The sequence below is a fragment of the Corvus moneduloides genome, chromosome 9, assembly GCF_009650955.1.
Source record: "Corvus moneduloides isolate bCorMon1 chromosome 9, bCorMon1.pri, whole genome shotgun sequence".
Lineage (NCBI taxonomy): Eukaryota > Metazoa > Chordata > Aves > Passeriformes > Corvidae > Corvus > Corvus moneduloides.
Window position 1 is genome coordinate 4733687 of NC_045484.1, and position 22298 is coordinate 4755984.

Consider the following 22298-nt stretch of genomic DNA (forward strand, 5'->3'; position numbering starts at 1 on the left):
ATACCCTCTTCAAGCCCAGCAGTGTTCAAAACACTGACAGAAAGGGAAAGGAGCCTCCTTACTGCTTTTGGTTTTGAAAGCTGGCTGCCTCCAGTCCTGACTCAGCTCTGCCCTGCTTGAAGGTGAAGCACTGACCCCGAAGCCGTCCCTCCCACCCTGTTTGCCAAAGGGAAAAGGTGGTAAGTGTTAAATTCAGTAGGAAAATTACTGCAGGGCCCTGGCTGTGGAGTTTGCCTCAGCTTGTGTCACAGCATGACCCCTACTCTGACAAGCCAGCGGTGCACAGGGTGCATTTTGTCCTCTAGTATTTTTCCTATACAGATGGTGAAGGTGAAAATTTTCTCCTCTGACCCATGCATGAGGTAAATAAACTAAATAGCTTGGGAGAACAGGCCAGAGTGTGAAGACGTGAAAAGGGAGATTGTTATTTTTGATTCCCTTTTTGGGGAGGAAAAGAGGAGAACAACCATCAAATCCTAAATTAACTCCTCCTTGCAAACATAATTTGAGGAGACATTATCAAGCTAAAAATATGAGCAGTTTGTGAAAGGAGCCATTTTCCTCATATACTGCTACTCACATTACTTAATTTAAACAGGAGGTTCTTAGTGTCATGCTTGGATTTTCCACTGTGCACTATCCATGAGTTTTTTTGGGAGGGGGTATTTCACTCAGCGTGAACAACGAGGGCTTGTGTCCATGGTACGACTCCTGGTCAGAGCCAAAGTAAATACTGAAGTGGTTGTCGTTATATCAACAGAAGCCCCTATATGAGCATGAACATTATGTTCTCACTCAAACTTTTCAAAAATTTAACTTCTGTTTATTGGAAATGGGTTTAAATCTGAGGGGGAAAAGCTGCCATGTTACTGGAATAGAGGTGTCCGTCTGGAGTCATGTTCTGGTCTATTTATTAAACTTTCTTTCTGAAAAGAGTGGGAGGAATTAGAATTTTTTTTCCTCCATTTTTTCCTTGTTCTGTTGCACAGGCTTTAGGTTATAAATCTCGTAGGGGACCTTTTTTCTTTAAATTCTAGATGTTTTTAATCAGCTCTTGAAAATGGTGTTGCCCATCCACTCAAAAAACAGGATTTGAACCTAATGCCTGGTCAACAATATTGCTGATAGACTCTCACACATATAATGGTGCTGTGCTCACCAACCTGCTTTCAGAAAATACACCCAAAAATCCAGGCACTGCCTTAGTCTAAGGGCCATGTGGCCAAGCCATGCTCCTGGTGAGCTGAGTGGAGTTGGGTTGCAGTGATCCACTCTCTTCGTCCTGTCAAGTGCAGATCATGCACCAGTAAGGATAAGAGGATTTAGTAAAAACACTTTTTCAGGACAGGCAAGTGGGCAGAGGTGATAGCATCTCTTGTGTGCTGTGTTCTTACCACCAAACTGAAGTCTTAGCTGTGTACTTGGCTTCTTGAAGTGCTAGAGTGCTGCAGAAGAAGTGTTTATAATGTGGAGTGTCCTGATGTGCCTCTCAGGGCTTGAGGAGCTCTTGCTCCCAGTGAGAAGTCCTGCTCACATTTTAATTAGCTTGTTTTTCTTGTGCAGGGGTTGTCATTTCAGGAAAAAAAAAAAAAAAAGGGAAAAATAAAGTATGTGCCTGTTTTTCCACACAGTGCTATTGCAAACACCAGAGCTGCTATTTTTTTCTGGGGGGAAGGTGGATTGGTTCACATACTGCAGAAGGAGTCAGTGCTGATACTGTTTGATCTTAAATTAATTATTCTGGAACTAATAGTGATAATTGCTTTTGTAATGGCTTGGTTGTTTGGGTTTTGGGGGAGAGGTTGTTTGGTTTGGTTTGGGGTGTTTTTTGGTTGGGTTTTTTGAGCTCAAAGCTGGAAAAACAAAGGTTTGCCAAACTGCTAGTCATAGGGCATGTTTCATCCAGGGTGGAACAAACTTTATTGCCTTTGAGGACTTTTGGGCTTAGAAATGCTGCTGGGTGGACAGTCCTGGAGACAGCTGTCCCTCCTTTGTGCCAGAGCCTTGGCTCATCCATGTCTTCAAGAGGTCTACTGGGATGTGAATTTACCTTCCTTGTATCACCATGACAGCCTGGGCAGTGAAGTCATAGAATCATGGAATGGTTTGGGTTGGAAAATGCCATTTTCTTCCAGCAGATTCCTTGTAGGTAGATCTAGAGATCCCTTCAGCTCCCATTTGTGCATCTCACTTATGGCTGGAGAATGTTGGCTGGTTGTGTCTTCCAGGGTGAATTTTTTCAAGGGTCTGGTGCCCTACCAGGATGGAGTACTCCAGGTGTGATAGGAGCATCCTTCAACACCCTTGTTGTGCTTGGAGAGGCAAAGGTCTTGCTCTAACTCTCCCAATCGCTGTCATTCAACTTCAGGGTTTCTTCTGCTAGTCAGAGATTTGGGCTTAATGAAACAACTCTGAGCAACTGAGGAAACAGCTTTCCATCATGGTAATCCTTTTCTCTGAGGTCGAATGACTCTACATTTCCGCGTTGTCCAGGAAATTCATGTTTCATTTGGGAGCTCTTGGTTTCTGTTGCACATCCCTGCAAACAGCTCCTCATCTAAAACATTTTGGCCTTGTGTGTGCACAAAGTTGAATGGAGAAGGATCTCCTGGCTGAGATGGGAGCAGCCAACATAAAACTGAGATTAATTTGACATGTATGCAGCTGAAGTTTCCCCTTTCCCTGCCCAGACTGTAGCCCTTCATATGTCCCCACTGATATTATATGAGGTTAGAAGGACTGGGATGAGGTTAGAAAGAATGGGATAAGGCTTGCTGAAGGAAAGAGGCACGTGGACCTGACTCTGTGGGAGCTATGTGCTTACTTTAAGGGTCTCCATGGTCCTTAAGGCTGGTCTGTACCTGGAAAAGAAGATGTTGTGGGATGACCTTCAGCATTCCCCAGGGTGGCCGCGGTCGTCTTGGCCTCGTTTGTGTGATGCCCAATTGCAGTGTGGCCCCAGTACCACCTTCTTGGTGCCACTGCAGCTCCAGTGATGACCATGAACACGAAGCCGTTTTCCCAATTCTCTGGTATTTTAGGAATTGTGGAGCTGTTGTTCGCTGACTGTGCAGCGGGAACGTGGGAGGAAAGCAGAGTGAGACGTGAAATGCCTTGGTGACTGTGGGAGCCCAAGGAAGTGCATGAAATGCTCCAGGGAATGAGCTTCATCCAATAAAACACATGGAGCAAGTTGGACTTACACCAAGTCAACGCTTTGACTGTTTTAGTCCAGTTTGAACATTGTTGCAAACTAGATCTGCAGTGCAGCATGAGCCACAGTCTTCGTGGAAAGCAAACCCTGAAGCCATGACTAAGCCCAGCCTTGCTCTGTCACAGGAGAGAAGTTAATGACACAGGGACCAGCCTCTTCACTTGCTGAACTTTCACTATTTATTGTTTCAACAGACAGGAATAAATATTCAACAAATAAGCCTCCTGGCCTTAAGTGATTGTGGTGTTCTGATTATAAATAAACTGAAAATCCAAGTTCTTGGTTCTTTTTTAATTTAAAGCGGGCTAGACTGCATGGGAATGGTATGTTCCTGTTGCACAAGCTGAAAAAAGTTCATGCCCTGGTTTTCATCTGTAGGGTCATACGGTGACTTGGAGTGGAGGTATTTTCCTGAAATAGTTTTGGAGTAGCTGTAGGGTTTGGGATGTGGCTCCTTTCTGCATGTCCTCCCCTGGCTACAGGGAGTTCTGGCTTTAAGTAAGACGAAGGATTGTCTGGGAAGTGCCTTTGGGTCTCTCGAGCTGGAGGATGAAACAAGAAATGTATAGCAGTTGAGGGGGGCTTCCAGCAACCTCCCCTCAGTGATGTGTTTCACACTGTCTTTACTGTCTGCACCGGACCTTGTGGGACTATTTATACTCCCAGAGGAATATGAAGGGATTATAAATTCCCAGTGGAGTTTGCTGAGCTGTGTTCTGCCATGGGTCTGTGCTTTCCTGCCCATTCCAGCTAGGAAAAATGAGCAGCCCTTTCAGTGACAGGATTTGTCGTGGGATCTGCCACAGCCCCATGCTGGGTGTGCAAAGCCCTGGTCCCAGGGAAGGCAGCTGGGGAGGAGCAGCTGGGATGGGACTTGGCTCACTTGTCCTGTGACCTGAAGGCTTGAGCGTCCCAGGCAGAGAGCAGCGTGTGGCCCCTGTGGGAGCCATTTCCATGGGATTGCTGTCAGGGATGTGAATCTGTGCCTCCTGTTCCAGTCTGTTCAGCTTAACCGTGAGGGAAAAAACCATTCTTCAGCGAGCACTGTGTCCCTTCCCTCCACTAACAGCACATTTCAGTTACTTGTTTCAGTTATTCAATGGTTCTTATCTCAACCCACAGGCTTTATTCCCCTCCCCATCCCACAGTGGTGGTACTCAGTTGCCAGCTGGGGTTAAACCCCGACTGCATGTTGTCTTTTCCGGTGGCTGGACTGGACAGAGCACTCCATGGTAAAGCAAAGGCACAAACCTAGTGCTAACGTGCTCCCTTTGCTCTTGCTTTGCCAGGGCAGCCACTGACCACAACATTGACAACACCACAGCAATCCTCAGGGAGTGGCTGAAGAATGTGCAGCACCTGTACCACGATGTGGAGTGGAGGCCCATGGAGGAACCCCCGTGAGTACCTGGGAGGGGCTCTTGGTTGCACAGCCCAAATTCCCGAGGTTTTCACTTTCCAAACTGGGAGTTGTACTAAATGTCCAAGCATTAAAATGTGGTTTATTTGCTTTCTGGGATCTGTCCCATTAAAATTGTGTTCTTATGGAAAAAGGTAAGATAAGGTCTCTGTAGAAAGGTCTCTGACTTCAGTGAAGCACCTCATGCAGAATTTTGTGGAAGAAAGTATTTTCCATTCAGTTATTTAGCATCTGTAGCTGCTCTCTTTGCATGGTAAACAAATTACATCAAGAGCTACAGGGAATCAAAACTATCATTCTTTATTTGCAAGGAAGCATAAAAATTATAGCCCATTCCATAGCATCTATGAAAGCTCTGAGACATCAAGTATTCAGTAAGTGCTGAGCCAGAGAACTAGATTTAATTCCACATATTATGCTTTTGCATGACTTGCAGGACCATTGCTTTGAAATATGGTGTGTTGGATTTTTATTACTTTAATTTTTGTTTATTTTTAGGATCAGCTGTTCCTGGGTTTGTTCTGTTTTCAGTTTCTTCCATCAAGGAAAATTACATCAGTTTCCCCTTCCTTTAGGCTTGCTTTTATATTCAAGTTCCTCGCTGCAGTGATGGGGAGTTTGTGGTACAAACCCCCAGGGAATGCTGGTTTTATTGAAATTTTTAATCCTTTCATTTGAATTGAGTTTTCTTCATCCTGCCAAACTTGGTGCTTTTTAAGGTCTGCAAAAAGCTTTTGAAATTCTTAGTTCCTTCCCTGACTTACACTGGCACTGTTTCAGACTCCTGAATTTTTATTCCTCATTGGGATCTGCTCATGAGTTCCCTTCCATCTTTGTTAAAAAGCCTTTGCTTTTGGGGCTGATCCTGAAGGCAGAGCCATGCACATGACTTTGCTGCTGTGCTGGGGCCTGTGGGGCCAGGTGTTGGAAGATTTAGGAGCTGTTCCCGGGATGTGTTAACAGTTCCTAATAATGCCCAGAGCCCAGGGGAGTCCCGGCTGTCTTCATCTTCACATCCCAGCTCTGCTGGTTCTGCTGGGCCGAGGGGAGCTGGATTTGCAGCCTAGCAGAGGGCAGACGAGTTTGTACCTGAGGTTGGGTGGGGTCAGTGAGCTGCAGGTCACTTTGGAGGGGTCCCCTCTCTGCTGCCGCAGCAACTCCTGGGTTGGATGGTGCTGCTTTGCTGGGTCGTCAGAAAACTGTGGCACTGCTTGTTCTCTGATGCCTTCTGTGCTCATGCCAGCACAGAACTTGGAATTATTCTCCCTCAAAACCTCTCCTGGGTTGCCTGAGGTGACTCTAATGCTGTTTTGCTTTCATAATGAAGGCAGCAAGGGAACTACTTTTTTCTTTTTCCCTTTTTCCCTTTTTTCTTTTTTTTCTTTCTTTTTTTTTTCTATTTTTCTCTTTTTTCTTTTTTCTCTTTTTTCTTTTTTCTTTTTTCTTTTTTCTTTTTTCTTTTTTTCTTTTTTCTTTTTTTCTTTTTTCTTTTTTTCTTTTTTTCTTTTTTCTTCTTTTTTCTTTTTTCTTTTTTCTTCTTTTTTCTTTTTTTCTTTTTTCTTTCTTTCTTTTTTTCTTTTTTTCTGGTGTAATAAAGCCCAGGCATGGATTACAGTCACTTCTTTTTTCTTGTCTAGGTCTTACCCAGAAGAAATTGGGCCAAAACATTGGCCAAGCTCCCGATTCACTCATGTGATGAAGCTGCGACAGGCTGCCCTGCGTGCTGCCCGGGAGAAGTGGTCAGACTATATCCTGGTAAATACAAGTTTGATTTATTAGCTGGCCTCAGGCAAAAGCCTTCCAGGTGCTTACTTGGATACTGGGGGCTGTCAAAAAGTTTTCTCTCCATCTAAAGACAAATTGAAATGTCGTGGGTCATTTCTTGGTCTGGTGAGCCAGAGACTTTGCAGTGAGGGCGGTGAGTCCTTGGGTAAGCTTGGAGCTTTTTCCACAGGCATCAGGATTGAACACAGTCCTGGTGGTGGGAGGTACCTACAAGGTACTCAGATTGAAACCCCACTGTTTGGGGTGAAAAGGTGAAATGTAAAGAGAATAGTTGTGCAGAGCAGTTGTGGGAAGATGCTGCCTTGGTCACTGTGAGGGGGGTTGTTCCCAAAGCCTCCAAGCAAGGTGAGGTGTGAGGGCAGTTTAGGAGTTGTCCTTGATGCTCTTTACAGAATGAACTCGTCCTGAATTTTCAGTGATGTTATTTTCCCTTGCAGCTCCCTGGTGCCTGCGCTGGTGTGAGGTTGTGTCCAGTCAGGGAAGCTCTCTGCCCATCTCACTGCTGTGCCCAGGCGCAGCTGCCCCCAGGTTTCCCTGTGGCAGCCCTGTGCCCTATGGAGTCAAACCCACCAGCTCACTGCTTTTAGGGTGTTCTTTGCCAACCTCATGGATTCATAAAATTGTTAAGGTTGGAAAATACCTGAGATCTCTGAGTCCAGTTGTTGACCTGCCATGTTCACCATTAAGCCACATTCCCAAGTACCAGATGCACACATATTTTGAACACTTTCCAGGGATGGTGACTCCACCCCTGCCCTGGACAGCCTATTTCAATGCTTGGCCACTCTTTTAGAAGAAATTTTTCTTAATATCCAATCTAAACTTCCCATGGTGCAGAGCCCAATGCCCCCCAGCTGCCCCCTCCTGTCAGGGAGTTGTGCAGAGCCACAAGGTCTCTCCTGAGCCCTCCAGCTCCCTCAGCTGCTCCTGGTGCTCTAGCCCCTTCCCCAGCTCCATTCCCTTCCCTGGATGTGCTCCAGCCCCTCAAGGTCTTTTCTCATTGTGAGGGACCAGAGGTGCCCTAGCAGTGGCAGCACAGGGGACAGGCACTGCCTTGGGCCTGTGGCCACACCAGGGCTGGTCATGTGCCTCTGGCTGTCTCATTCCCAGGAAAGCATCAGGGGAATCGTACTGTTTCATCTATTAACAATTTTTTTTCCTTCTTCCTTCTCTCTGTAGTTTATTGATGCAGATAACTTACTGACCAACCCCCAGACTCTGAACCTGCTGATAGCAGAAAACAAGACACTGGTGGCACCGATGCTTGAGTCCCGCTCCCTCTACTCCAACTTCTGGTGTGGCATCACTCCCCAGGCAGGTGACCTCGTGGAGGGTGCTGGGGAGCTGTGTGAGTGGTGTCCTCCAGGGGCTCCTGCCCCTGCCTCTGGAGCAGCAGGCATCCTTCCTGTTCTTCCCATCCTTCCTGTGGGCTTTCCCATCTGCTGCTGTAGTCTTTTTCTTCTGACCAGAAGCTGCTGTAGCTCTGAGGTGGTGTTAACATATGATACAATTCCACTAACCACACAAAAATTACTGATAAACAGATCAGAATTTTTTTAAGGTGGTTCCATGTTTGTATAATGGCCTTAAAACCCCGTTTTAGGCCAGTTTTTCTGTATAGTGATGCTAATCCAAGAGGAATTTGCTTTTCTTTCCACAGCTCTCCATTGTGTCTAAGTTATCTTTCTCATCTATGAACAAGATTTTTGAAATGGGGCAACATCCTTTGCCTTGTAGGGACTGTGTGTGCTGAAGTAGGCATGTAATAGGTACTGGTGCTGAGCCTAAAAATCAGAGTTTCATGTTACCTTTTCAATGTTACCTTTTCATGTTACTTCTGACCCACATAACAACTGCATTGGGTCAGAGCACAGGTTCATCTGCAGATGTCCAGGGAATAGTATAAGGATAGGGCAAAAAAGTGTTACTTCCCCAAAATACTTTTCTATCCTCTGGCAATCCCCTTCCAGGTTTTTGAGGAATATATTTGTCTTCAAAGCTCACAGTGATTTTTTTTTTTATTCTACAGAAATCCCTGTCTTAATCTATTTTTTTGGCACCCACACCATCTTCTGGCAAGGAGTTGCACAGTTCAGACTAAGTAATTGGATAAAAAAAAATAGTAGGAAAGGGTCCAGAACTTTCCAAATTCTTGGGAAGTAAATACAGAGATAAGAAAAGGGGTGTGGTGAGGTGTGTTTACTTGTTTCACTTGGGTTTGTTTACTTTGTTCAAAAATAAACTTCATAGCAAAGGTACTGATTGTGCTCTAAGTTCTTAAGTCTAAGTTGTGAGTCAGCCGGGTTTTCCACTGGGGTACATCAGCCCTGCTCCACAGGCTGAAGGGCATCTCTGCCCACATGCACCAGCCCCAGCCCTACCTCTCCAGCAGGAAGTTTCCACTATCACCAGCACTAGCTGAGGAAAGGAGAGAGGAAAACCAGCAAAGGCATCTTGCAAAATTTGGTTAAAAAGAAATCTTGCTGAAGTGAACAGGAAAGTTCTCCCTTTATTTTTCCTTTTCTTTTGTTTCTGCACCAGTCCCAGGGCTTCATGTGCTCAGCGTTGCTCTCCCAGGGGACTCAGGGAGGGAATAACAGCTGGAGCATGCCCTGAAACACAGCCTCCCCCTGGCACCGAGCCACGGCGAGCCAAGCCCAGCTCCAGACAGGCTGACATTTATCTGTCACACAGCAAACCCTGGGAGATGCAGCACGGCAGCAGCGTGGGGGGGTTGGAGCCCTCCTTGCCTACATATGATTCACGAGCAGGGAACAGCCCCAAAGACATGGAGTGAGCCACTGGAGGAGGAAAGATGAGTGTCCAGCATCTTCACCTGCAGGCATTCTCAGGTGTCTGTTAAAGGCTGGGCATGTTAACGCTTCCTTTGGTGGGAATGCCAGTCACATCTCTTCGCACGTGCTCCTTCCTGTGGCTGTTGGGATGGCTGTCTGGGATAGCCCATCCTCACAGTATGGTCACAGTGTATCTGAAGGGCAGAGGGAGATGGCCGATCCATAACCAGGCACGTGCACCACACCATGGCCCTGCGTAGCCCAGGGCAGAGCAGTTCTGCCAGCATTTGCTCAGCCAGTGCCTGAATGCTCATGGAAAACAGAACATTAATGGAGCTTTAACTTCTTTTAGTGACTCATTGTTTCCGTAAAGCCCAGAATCTGCTCTGGATTCAACCATCCAGATGTCAGTTTGGTGTTCTAGGATTTTCTTCCTGAAGGAATTCAGTGTATTTATTTCCGCATGAGCCACACACTGGGTGATTCACCCAGAGTGCTGGAAGACTGGCAGAGCTCCTGGGTACAGGGAATTATCCAGCAGCTGACTGAAGTACCTCCCTAGGCAGAGTCAGGAGTGAGTGTCAAACCTGCTTGCCCCGGGATGGAGGAAGCAGGGATTCTTACACAGCTGGTGGAGACTGAGATGTTGCCTTCACTGCAGTGTCAACAAATGTTTTTTTTAAAAGTCAGGGATAGAATTAATTTGCAGGTCCTACTTTCTGAAATACTAAACGGACTTTGTGCCTGTTGAATGTGGAGGATGTCATGGATGCTCAGCAGCTTCCAGGATAAGGCTGGAGAGTCTAATTGCAAAAAGGGTTTTGAAGAACCAGGAGAAAATAGTCTGATGTTTGAAGCTCCATTGCAGGGGAATTTTGCAGTGGACAGGCTTGGATCTCCAAGAGCTCCTAAAATAGAGGGAGAAGGTCAGTCTTTAACTTTTGGAATGAAGACTGTTTCTAAATACTTGACTGAGCCCTTTCCAAATGGGAGACACTGAAAAAGCTGAGAGTCAAGCCCTGGTGAACCTCTGCTGGAGAGGTCAGGGCATGAGCTTTTGCTAAGGAACAGCTTTGAAACAGGGATCTCTTGTAACAACAGCCCCCTCTTTGTGGTTTCAGGGCTATTACAAGAGGACCTTGGAGTATCCCCTGATTCGGGAATGGAAGAGGATGGGCTGTTTTGCTGTCCCCATGATCCATTCCACATTCCTTATTGACCTGAGGAAGGAGGCCTCCACCAAGCTGATGTTCTACCCTCCACACCAGGACTACACCTGGAGCTTCGATGATATCATGGTCTTTGCCTTCTCCAGTCGCCAAGCAGGTGTGTCCAGGGCCTCTGCTGGGGAGGGGTCACTCCTAGAGAGACACAGACCTCCTCTGCAGGTTCACAGCCCAAAAGTCCTGGATGGACTTCTGTGGGGAGTTCAGACCCTATTCCCTTTCCTCTCTGGGATCCGGTCAGGGATAACCAGCAGCAAGTGACTGGAAAGGCAGTTTTGGATTGCTGCTAGCTTCAAAGGATTTGGGGGCTGTTCTTGGGACAGGGCCATAATTCAGAGACAAAACATGTGACTCCGCCTTTGGTTTTTGTCATGGCAGCTGAACACAGGTGGGTGCTGGGAGAGTGGAAGGTGGTCTGCTGGTGACATACCTAAAGTCACCACTTCCAAAAGATCCATGAGGAAAGGGGTGGGGGCAAGAGACTCTTCTTAAACCATAGAATCCTAGAACAGTTCAGGTTGGGAGGGACCTTAAAGCTCATCTCATTCTAACCCCCTGCCATGGGCACAGACACCTTCCATGAGACCAGGTTGCTCCAAGCCCCATCCAGCCTGGCCTTGGGCACTTCCAGGGAGAGGAAATCTCTGGCTGTTCATGTTTGAAGAGAGCTCCAGGTGTCGCTGAGACATCACTGTCTCTTAAGTGCCTGATGCTTCTGCCGTTCATGCCTGTGGTGAGGATGTTTAGTCCCATTTATTTCTGGAGAGTGGCTCTTGTGAGTGTTCTGTCTCCAGCAGAGTCCAGGCTGGCAGACCTGTGTGTAGCAGTGTCAGAGCTGAAGGGGGCTGCCAGGACTGTAATGGCTATCTGTGTTGTTGTTTGCGTGCTATGTTGAAAAGGGAAGAGTTTGAGGCATTATAAGGAAAATGGGATTGGTGAAACTTCAGCAGCACCCGTAAGTGCCTTCTGTTCAGAGATCGTGAGTGGGTTGGTGACTTTCTGGGGTGAATTAGCAGGGAAAAGTTGTTCATGGGTCCTCTGAGTGATGTGCAGTTGGTGCTCCCTGTCCTCTGCAGAAGATGTAAAGTTAAGGAGAGCAGGAAGGGCTGCTCTTGGGAACAGACAGGCAGGGAGAAAGCCAAGGGAAGAAGGGTGGTTGTTGTTGTTGTTCTGCAGGCTGAGCCTGCGTCCCCACTGTTCCCAGAACAGCACAGCAGCCACAAGCTGCCTGTAGCTTCCCTTTTAGTGGTGGGTCTGGTTGGCAGGTCTTGACAGCACCAAAAATGATGTTGTTTTCTTGGCAGACTGAGCAGGGCGTTCTCAAAATCAGCTGTGAGAGGATGAGGAGTGTCAGATAAGATGAATGGTGGAGGAGAGGCAGCAAGAGCTGAAATTGGAACCCTTGGGGGACAGAGGTGAGAAGTGAATTGCAGAGCAGATTCAGGGTCCTGACTTTCAGTCAGGACACCAGAGCAGAATCACAGAGTCAAGACCCCCAAGGCCATTGAGTCCAGCATTTCCCCAGCGCTGCCAAATCCATCACTGAACCATGTCCCCAGGTGCCACGTCTTGGCTCCAGAGGAAAGTTGAAGTTTAAGTTTGGAGAGCAAAGCAGGCTGCTTCGAATCTACCCCCTCCCACCCCCCACTTCTTCCCTCTGACAGCTTTCCCAGAAGTGCAGCCTCCAATCCATGTGGTAACTGTAGTGCATTAGCTCCAGCTGCTTCAGAAATATTTCAGGGATTCAAACCCATCATTTTTTCCTTCCATCCTAGAACACTGGCTTTTTCCAGGACTGACCCATGACATGAAAGGCTTTGCTCCAGCTGTCTGGCCCGTTGATCTGCTCAGAATGTTGGCTTGTGTCCTGGGCTGAGTTTTGTCACCCAGGATAAAAGGATGACATCCAAGTTCAGAAATGTGAAAAATGTGTGAGCTTCGAGGTAAACTTCTCTTTGGAGTAATTTCATTTACTTTCCCTGAAGTCAGAAATTATGTTGGCTTTTATCCCAGCCAAGTGCTGTGCTTAACACCTCAGATCAAGCTATCGATTTCCAACAGGGAATCTGCTGCTGGAAGCAGCTGTTCTGTGATACTCCAAAGAGGTGGTCCTACCTCTGTGAGAGGACGTGGCCTGTGTGGGAGTCCTGACTCTGAACAAAACTCAGAGCAGGTGTGCTACTGCCAACACTGGACTCTGCAGAGCCCCTTGCACTCACAGGAGAGCTTTTAGCCATCCAGGTCAGCCTGGAGAAAAGGAGCCTTGGGTGAGACTTTAGAGCTTCTTCCAGTGCCTAAAGGGGCTCCCAGAGAGCTAGAGAGGGACTTGGACAAGGGATGGAGTGACAGGATAGAGGGAATGGCTTCTGACTGCCAGAGGGCAGGGTTAGATGGGATATTGGGAAGGAATTGTTCCCTGTGAGGGTGGGGAGGCCCTGGCACAGGGTGCCCAGAGAAGCTGTGGCTGCCCCATCCCTGGAAGTGTCCAAAGCCGGTTTGGACAGGGCTTGGAGCAACCTGGGATAGTGGAAGGTGTCCCTGCCCATGGCAGGGGTGGAATGAGGTGAGTTTTATGGTCCCTTCTAGCCCAAACCATTCCATGATTCCATGATCTCCTGAGCTGCCTTTCAGCCTGGGTCTCTGAAGCCCTTGAGCCAGCCAGCAGGAAGGTCTGGTCACAGGGAAGTGGGGGCAATTTTGGTTCAACTATAGCTGTAGTTTTAGGACATGACTGTCCTAAATTTGTGACTGTAAATTTATAACTGTATCTATGTCCTAAGTTTATGACTGTAAATACTGGACACTGCCTTTAAAGCCTGTTAATAATAATACAAATACCTTAGTTTTTCTATCCCTTGTAGCAATCATTTAACTTTATTATAAAAACAGAGTTGGAGAGTGAGTCCCCATCCCCACTTTATGGGAGCTTTACAATTTTAAAGTACCTTTTATCCCAGACAGAACAGGAACACTGGTGTGAATCTGTGCAGATTAAGTGTGTTCAAGGCAGCGGAAGATAAGAACAGAGATCAGTGAGCCAGAGAAGATTTGTTGATTAGATCAGTGCCAAATCCATTAATGTCAGCAGGTAGTATTTTTTTATTCTGCCATTTAACTAAATTGCAGCTGACAGCTGAATGTGTTTTGGCAAGTAGCATAGCCAGCAATTTACTTGTAGAACTTAAAATGAGAGAAACACCAGGGTCATTAGTGCTGACAGTTCTGCCCTGCTAAAAATACCAGGGATTAGAGGCACTAATAGATGAAAGCATCAGCACACCAGGTAGTGTCTGCTTTTCATTTATTTTCTCGAGGGAGGGGGCTGGTTAAGCTTGTTTCATTAAAAAAAAAAAAAAAAAGATAAAGGCAGTTGTTGGCCTTGGGTTCTAGCAGCTTTGATTTGGGTTAGTTAATAAAGGACCTTAGAAGAACTCAATGAAAAACAACAGAAATACTTCCCTTGTCTTCTCTGGATGTGGCTTTTGAGCATGTTGCCTGATTTTACAGACAGAGTTACAGCCAGTGGTGAGCAAATCCTTGTCATCCCAGGGGGAAAAGTGTTTTGCTGATGCTGGGGTGTTCTCACTCTGAGTCTGTGCCCTGCAAATGCATCTGTTCTGAGGACAGGCTTTGCACCTTCTCTCTGTTTCCCACTTCAACAAGCAGTTGCTAAAGCTTTTGAGTAGAAGGGTGTTACATTATCACATCTGTTCTCCTCACTGGTGTCTCGCTCTGGGATTTTCCTTTAATCTTCAGCGCACAGTAAAAATTAGTCCTGGAGAGGAAAGGACCGTGTTCAGTGGTGACCTGGCATTTTGAAGGTTGTTGTCATATGTATTCCTCAAAGTCCTTTGCCAGCACAGGTGAAAATGTATCAGAGCAAAAGGAAGCAGTGATAAAGATTAGAACAGGTTGGGTTAGAAGGGACCTTAAAGCTCATCTTGTTTCGTTTCAGGAACACCTTCCACTATCCCAGGCTGCTCCAAGCTCCGTTCAGCCTGGCCTTGGACACTGCCAAGGATGTGGCAGCCACAGCTTCTCTGGGCAACCTGTGGAAGGGCCTCAGCACCCTCACAGGGAACAATTTCTTCCCAATATCCAATCAAAGCACACTCTGTTTCAGTGGGAAGCCATTCTCCCTCATCCTGTCACCCCAGGCCCTTGGGGTTAGTTAGGCAACCAGTAGGGATTGGTTTTATGAGAGAGGCCACTTGCTGCCAGCAACGCAAAACAGAAAGTGGAACTGGAATGATTTTGAATTGTTTGCTTATGAAGCAGAACTTTTTGGGACTGAGGTCCTGGCACAAGTGTGTTTGTAGCTATGTAGCCACAGAGCAGTGAAATGCCCTGGTAGCAGGCCTGATTGTAGTTTCTGCTTTTCTGTGATCTCCAGGAGTACAGATGTTCATCTGCAACCGTGAGCACTATGGGTTCCTTCCCATGCCCCTGAAACCACAGCAGTCACTGCAGGAGGAAGCTGAGAACTTTGTGCACACCCTGATCGAGGCCATGAGTGAGTTGCTGTGTCTTTGCCATGATGGACCCCCCCAAGTTAATGCCTACAGAGCTCTCCTGCCAGCGGCCCAGCTCTCATTCTCCTGAAGTCTGCATCCTGACCTGACCACTCTCATAGTGTTTTGATACACAGTTTTCTGAAATTTTCCACCACTTCTCTACCTAGGGATGTAATTGCTTCACAGTCAGGTCAGCCCCATCCACGAAATCCCGCAACTTCCCCAGATCACATGCATCTTTCGGGTGGAATGGGTGCTGCATGTCCATGTTTTCTTCCTGATGTCTGTGGCACATGGCTGCTGGCTCTGGCTTTGCCATGTGATGCTTGCTGCTGTTCCCGTCCTGCAGTGGCTTCTCATCCCGGCTCCCGCGGGCTGTGAGGAAGACACTTGTAGACACATTTTGTCCATTGCAGGGTGTGCACGAGGGTGATGTTTGGGGTCTCTCCTCTCTTTCAGTCGATCGCCCTCCTGTGGAGCCCTCTCAGTACATCTCTGTCCCTCCGAAGCACCCTGACAAGATGGGGTTTGATGAAGTAAGGAGCCTGTTCTGGTGTTTATTGTCTTGTCTTCTCGCTCATCACCTGATCCTTAACGTCCCTTCCAGCTCAAACCATGCCGTGATTCTATGTTGTAGTCCAGCCAGCAAGAGAAGGCAGAAGTGAGGCTTGTCTTAGGGTGACTTTGTGATGTGTGTCCCATATCGCTGCCCTATGCCCAGAAATTAATTATTTTTCCCAAACCTGGTGGGGAAGGGGTAGTTGTGCCTTCTCTCAGAGGATATATTCTGAATTTCGAAACAGGCTGAAAAGCAGGTTAACTCCCCAGTTCTTCTGCTGTTTGTTCTGCATCTGATTCTGCAGAGCAGCTCGGCCTCCCTTCCATCTGTGACGGAAATTGGGCCTTTGGGAAAGCTCTCCAGCTTTCCAGTGGCAGGAGGGAAGGATTTCTCTCACCTGAGAGAGACATTGGAAAGCTGGGAGCAGGTGGGGCATCCAAGCCCCAGCTTGGGTACCCCCCAGGGGTGCAAACCATGCCTGGGGAGAAGGCTGGAGAAGGACCTGCCAGGCTTTGATTGCCTGGTGTCTGTGTTATTCCCAGAGCCAGCAGCCGCTGTGTGTGCAGCTGCCAGGGTGGCTCTGGGACCGAGGGAGTTGTGGGGATCAGGGGAGCCTTTGTCTTTTTGGTGTGCTCTGCTCCATCTGTTTGTGGGGCTCCTGAAGCTGAACCTGATCCAGCTGTGTGTCTTTGAGCATCTGTGTTTAGAGCACAGCTGGTCCAGGTTTTTTCTGTTGTCCTTTGTGTCTGCGCTTTATGTATCCAGTTTATTATTCTTTCATTTGTAGTGAGCTGGAATTCTTACTGCTTCTTACTGGGATGAGGATTTACTCCACAGGCTACAAGGCTATGCTTGTATCAGTCTGCTTGGGACTGAAAAATATCCCTGAACCCTTGAGGGTTACCTGCAATGAGGGCTTCAGCCCTCAGGCTTCCACCAGTGTCCTCGAGGCTTTGGACAGGGTCCTGCCCAGACATCTCTACTCCCAGCCTTGACTCTCTGCTCTAGCAGGGACCACAGTGGATTTTCAGTGCCTGAAGTAATCACAAAAATCCTCTCTTTACCATGGCTTTGTACTTGGATGGTGGCCCCGCTGAAACCCCTAAATCCAGGCAGTGGCAGTGTTGTGGGTCAGTGCAGACTCATGTTACTCTGTTTGATACAGGATATTTAGGTTTGCTATAAACCTGAATATCCTGTATCTTTGGAAATTATAGACCAGGCTCTAACTGGTCTCCCCTCACTTTTCTTCATCCTCAAAGAGCAAGTTTCCTCCATGAACATCCATAAAAAATAGAAGAAGCCTCTACAGTTTCAACTCAAAACCAACTCCAGCTTTTTGACAAATTCTGAACAACATGGAATGAACACACGTGTGGTATTTTCCAGTGGGGCTGCTGGAGAAAGGTGGATCAGGACTTCCCCTCTCCCTCCCCCCCAGCTGGGAGTCTGATGTCCTGATATCTTTCTCTTCCGTCCAGATTTTCATGATCAACCTGAAGCGTCGCAAGGACCGGCGAGATCGGATGCTGCGGACGCTTTACGAGCAGGAGATTGCAGTGAAGGTAGTGGAGGCTGTGGATGGAAAGTGAGTTTTGGTTGGGCTTGAGGATGTTTTCAGAGTGGAATGTGCTTTACTGCTTCACAGCATGTCCTTGGATGCCCTGGCCTCCTTCCAGCCGGGCAAGGTTGGCTGGCGGGGAGTTGAACACCACTTGGATCTCCCTGACCATCTGTTTGGGGCAGTTCTGCTCCGTTTCTTTCTTCCTTTGCAATTAGTCAGTCTCTGTGAGAGAACCAGGGCACTGGGGTTCAGATTAAGGTCAAAATCAGGTTAAAATCTTACAGGTTTCTGTGAATGGAGCAATTAACTCCTGGGAATATTGTCCATCCTAGTGCTGCAGAGCTGTGGTGCTACAGCATTAACCCTGACACAGTCCTTTCCAAGCTTACTCTGGAGCACAAGTCTTTTGAAGAGCAGCTGGGGGCACTCAGCCTGGAGAAAAGGAGGCTCAAGGGGGACCTTTTGGCTCTCCACAACTCCCTGACAAGAGGGGGCATCCAGGGAGGGGTCAGGTTCTGCTCCCAGGGAACAAGGGAGAGGACAAGAGGAAAAAGCCTCAAGCCATGCTGGGGAACGTTCAGGCTGGACAACTGGGAAAAATTTCTTCATGGAAAGGGTGGTCTGGCACAGGCTGCCCAGGGCAGTGGTAGAGGCCCCATCCCTGGGAGAAGGCTGGGTTAATGCTTAGATTCGAGGGTATTAGAGGTCTTTTCCAATCTTAATGATTCTGTGGTTCTAAGGCATTTTAAGACCATTTTATAATGAGGAATCAAGGCAGAAATTTTGAGTTCGTGAGTTGTGAAAAGGTCTCAAGGAGACGGGAGCCCACATGCCATCTAGTGGTCTTGGAGACTTGGGATCCCATCAAGGCCTCAGAAAATTAATCAAAGCCAAGCACCTGGCAAGTGGATGGTCCCAACAGGAAGTTTTTGGCAGAGTTAAAGATAATTGATGGTCCCATGAGAGGTCTTTGGCAGAGGTAAGGATACGATGTATCAGCTTGATTTAGAGATGTAAATCAAGAAGGTAATTTTCCTCTGTGTTTTTGAGCAAAACAAGTGTAGGAATTTCTCAAGGTGTGGCTTTTCCCTGAACATCAGCAGCATTCCCCATGCCGTGCCCATGTCTGGCTTGAATTGATTTATTCTTTTGCAATGGTGCTAGATACTCTCTGTTTCCCAGAGCACTGAACACGAGTCAGCTCAAAGCTCTCAGCATCGAAATGCTGCCGGGGTACCGGGACCCATATTCCTCCAGACCCCTGACCAGAGGAGAGATCGGCTGCTTCCTGAGCCACTACTACATCTGGAAGGAGGTGAGGATTTTGGGGTGCCTTGGGGGTCCTGCAGAAAGGCGCTGTCTCCTGGTGCATCGCCAGTCCTGGTGCAGAGCATCGGATCCAGCCCAGGTTTCTGGAAGCGTAGGATGGAACTGATTTCCTTGGATTGCAGGGGTCTTCTTGAATGCAGTGTTGACCTTTCACATCTCCCCTTTCCCCTTCCAGTAGCTAAAAGGGCTCCAAGAGAGCTGGAGAGGGACTTTGGACAAGGGATGGAGGGACAGGAGAAGGGGGAGTGGCTTCCCACTGACATTGGGGGCAGGGTTAGATGGAGTATTGGGAAGAAGTTCTTCCCTGCAAGGGTGGTGAGGCTCTGGCACAGGGTGCCCAGAGCAGCTGTGGCTGCCCCATCCCTGGAAGTGTCCAAGGCCAGGTTGGATGGTGCTTTGAGCCACCTGGGATAGTGGAAGGTGTCCTTGCCCATGGCAGAGCTGGATGGGCTTTGAAGTCCCTTCCAACCCAAACCATTCTGGGATTCTGTGATTCATTTGCCCTCAGCTCTAAGTGTTTTTTATCAGAACATTTTCATGACTGTTTTTGCAATCCATGCAATATCCTGCCTGGGGCAAGTTTGCTTAGAAGAAAGGCAAGAAGGTTTTGAAAAGCAAATGGGGTTAAAAAAACACTCCTGGGTTTTTTCCCCTAATTCTGCATCTGGACTGGAGCAAGTTCTAGTGACTTTGCATATCATGTATATGTCACAGAGTGGTTTTCCACCCTCCCTGCCTGCATGGTCTGGGAGGCAGTGCCAAGTCAGGGTCGCCTTGGTGACAGCAAGGCATCCATGGGGGCCACTGTGCTCATGTTGGAGCCCTCATGTTTCAGGTGGTGAGCAGGGGCCTGGAGAAGACACTCGTCATTGAGGACGATGTGCGCTTCGAGCACCAGTTCAAGAGGAAGCTCATGAAGCTGATGGACGACATCGAGCAAGCCCAGTTAGACTGGGAGCTTATGTAAGTTCCTGCTCCTCTGGGAGCTCCTGGGTGCATGAGGAGGTTGGCAGCACTTCTGGGGCGTGGCAGAGGTGCAGTTGATGCTGCAGTGCAGGGGACAGTGGCACAGACTTCTGGGTGGCTCTTCCCATCGGGACGGATCTGCCCTCTGGGGCAGCTGGTGCCGGGAGGCCCCATAGGCACCATCCCTGCCTGTGGTGGACAGTGTTGTTTGATCTCAGCTGTGTTGGAGATGCTGCTGTGACAGAGGAACCAGCAGAGCTCAGTCCTGAGCCTCCGACTGTCACATTAGGTCCCTTAGGAAGCCTTTCACAGCTGTGCCACCCACTGGGTTAGACTTGGATGTCTAGGAGTGGGGCAGGATAGAAATCTGTGAGCTGTGTCAGGGATTGCTTCTGGGATTGAACCTTTGCCCTGCCCTGGCTGACATGAATAGCCTTGTCCTGATTGCTACAGATTCACTTTGGTTCCCATCTCCTTGATCTTTTTACCCCTGAAGCTACATTGGCCGGAAAAGGATGCAGGTACAGGAGCCCGAGAGAGCCGTTCCCAATGTCCGGAACCTGGTGGAAGCTGATTACTCCTACTGGACCCTGGGGTATGCCATCTCCTTCCACGGGGCTCAGAAGCTCATCAGGGCTGAGCCCTTCAGCAAGATGCTGCCTGTGGATGAATTCCTGCCCATCATGTACAACAAGCACCCTGTGTAAGTCCCTCTATGGCTCAGGGGAACACAGGCTGGGTCTTGCTGACTGATCTTAAGCCAGATCTTGTTGGTAGCATGGTTGGTGGGGACTCCTTGTGGTGCTTGGTTGTGTCCTCCTGGCACAAGTCAAAGGAGGTGACAGGGGAATTGTCCCTGCCTGGGGTAGGGCTTGTGGGCTGATTCTAAAGCACTTGGCTGTCTCTGGGTACAGGCTTTGGTTCTACGGGTGTGTGTGGTTGTAAGGATGTGTTTCCGGCTGTACCCCAGCACCTACTCCCACTCCCAGACCAATCTGCTCTTGGGATTTGCCATGTCTCCCAGGGACAAGCTTGGCACCAGTGAAGGTTCTGTTCTTGCTGATGGTGTTTCTCTCCTCCTTAGCACAAAGTACATGGAGTACTACGAGTCCAGAGACTTGAAGGCCTTTTCAGCAGAACCCCTTCTTGTTTACCCCACACACTACACGGGGCAGCCAGGCTACCTCAGTGACACAGAGACCTCCACCATCTGGGACAACGAGACCATATCAACGGACTGGGACAGAACACACTCCTGGAAGTCCCGGCAGCAGGGCAAGATCCACAGCGACGCCCAGAACAAGGATGCCCTGCCCTCCCAGTCATCCTTTAACGCGCCATCATCCAGGGATGAGCTATGACCGCCTGCCTCCTCGGGACTCTGTTAACAGCTGAACCTGCCTCACACTTTAGCTTTTCACCCTTGAAAGTTGTAGAGCAGCTCTTCATGTGGTCTCCTTCCCACTGCTCCCAAGGGCCGTGTGTGGGATTGGGCCAGACACCTGCCCAGGCCGCCGAGGACAGGGTGGGACACCAAGGAGGAAGACGAACAAGTGTTCCAGATCTGAGCAAAAGCCCTGGCAAGCTTTTGTTAAAAGAAACCAGTCTGGAATGACATCGTTCCACACTTCCTCATGTAGAACACTGTATTTATAAAGATTAATATATAGAGGTGTACAAATGTCAGTACCTTTCGGGATGGCTGTACCTGGGCTGCTCCCTCACTGTTGCTCCTTGTAGGTCTGTAGGCTTTTACCTCCCTGTTTGCTGAGCATCTGGAGGATTTGGGTTTGTTTTCCAAAGGGATCCCTATCAGAATCAAGACGTTTCCCCAAAATGTTCAATGCGGGGGAGCAGTGCTCCTCTGTTGTGTCTTCTCCCTGTCACACTCCTGTAAAAAACCAGTGCTGGCTTCCCCTCAGCTCATTTTTAATCTTGCTGCATCCCATCTGAACAGGCCTCAGGATTCAGAACAGATGTCTTGGCATGTCTGAAGTCATGGAAGCCGTGCAAGTGGAGGTGGCTGGATTTATTTGTGTCTGCACTGCCTGAAGGGAATGCGGGCAGAGTTGGTCCATGTTGCATCCTGCTTCACCCACGCCTCAACTTAGTCCTTCAGGAAAACAAAACCCCACAGCCTATTGGCAGGCCTGTTTATTTATGCCATAAAAGCAGGTGTAGGAGTTTTGGGAACTTGAAATGTAAGAAGTTAGGTTACAAACTCTCCTTATAAAACCAAAAGAACCTACAGCAATGTTACTGTCTCAACAACCCGATACAATTGTGTGTTACAGGACGGAAAGGCGACTTGCCTGGATATTTTTTCATGTGAGGAGCAAACTTGTCTGTTTTTTGGATGAGTTCTGATGTTTTTGCTGTTGGCTCATATGCCAGCAGGATATGGTGTTTATTTTTTTTAAAAAATCCTTTCTCAGAGGCCAGGTGATCATGGACTACACTGCTTAGGGCAGCTGGCACAGACCCTGAGCTGCTGGGCAGTGGGAGGATTCCCTCCTGGAATTGCCATCTGGGGACTCACCTGCTGGCAGATCTGTGCATTGAGTATGTGTGGCTGGTGTTTTGGTTTTAATTTTTGTTTGTTTTGAATAATTACTGATCAATGTTGTGCTTTCTGCTACAGAAGACATGTTATTACCTGTCAGCCGGTCTGATAATACATAGAACCTGGTGCAAGATGAGTAGCTGTGTGTGTTCTTCATTGTGTGGGAGAGTCCTGGAGTGGTTTGGGTTGGAAGGCACCTCTAAGGGTCACTCAGTCCAAGCCCCTGCCATGGGCAGGGACACCTTTCACTTGACCAGGTTGTTCCAAGTCCCCTGCAGCCTGACCTTGAGTGTTAACTGGAGATTAATGGAAGTCCAGCTCAAGGGATTCTTGGCTGTGTCCCTCTCCCATGGAGTCACTGGC

At 48.2% G+C, this 22298-nt stretch overlaps 1 protein-coding gene across 3 annotated transcripts in view; it reads left to right on the top strand.

The window, feature by feature from the left end:
- The window catches only part of COLGALT2 (collagen beta(1-O)galactosyltransferase 2), a 48394-nt gene that overhangs the window by 25607 nt on the left and 489 nt on the right, over positions 1 to 22298 (top strand). The window contains exons 2-12 of one of the 3 annotated variants that reach the window (XM_032117827.1): positions 4504 to 4614; positions 6272 to 6389; positions 7599 to 7733; positions 10336 to 10540; positions 14834 to 14953; positions 15414 to 15490; positions 16995 to 17101; positions 18260 to 18392; positions 19242 to 19369; positions 19869 to 20075; positions 20457 to 22071. In XM_032117827.1, the coding sequence (XP_031973718.1) occupies positions 4601 to 4614; positions 6272 to 6389; positions 7599 to 7733; positions 10336 to 10540; positions 14834 to 14953; positions 15414 to 15490; positions 16995 to 17101; positions 18260 to 18392; positions 19242 to 19369; positions 19869 to 20075; positions 20457 to 20733 (1521 nt within the window). In that variant the 5' untranslated portion in view covers positions 4504 to 4600 and the 3' untranslated portion in view covers positions 20734 to 22071. Of the gene's footprint in view, positions 1 to 4503; positions 4615 to 6271; positions 6390 to 7598; positions 7734 to 10335; positions 10541 to 14833; positions 14954 to 15413; positions 15491 to 16994; positions 17102 to 18259; positions 18393 to 19241; positions 19370 to 19868; positions 20076 to 20456; positions 22072 to 22298 lie in introns of those variants that run through there. The other 2 variants (XM_032117828.1, XM_032117829.1) reach the window with 2 other exon arrangements.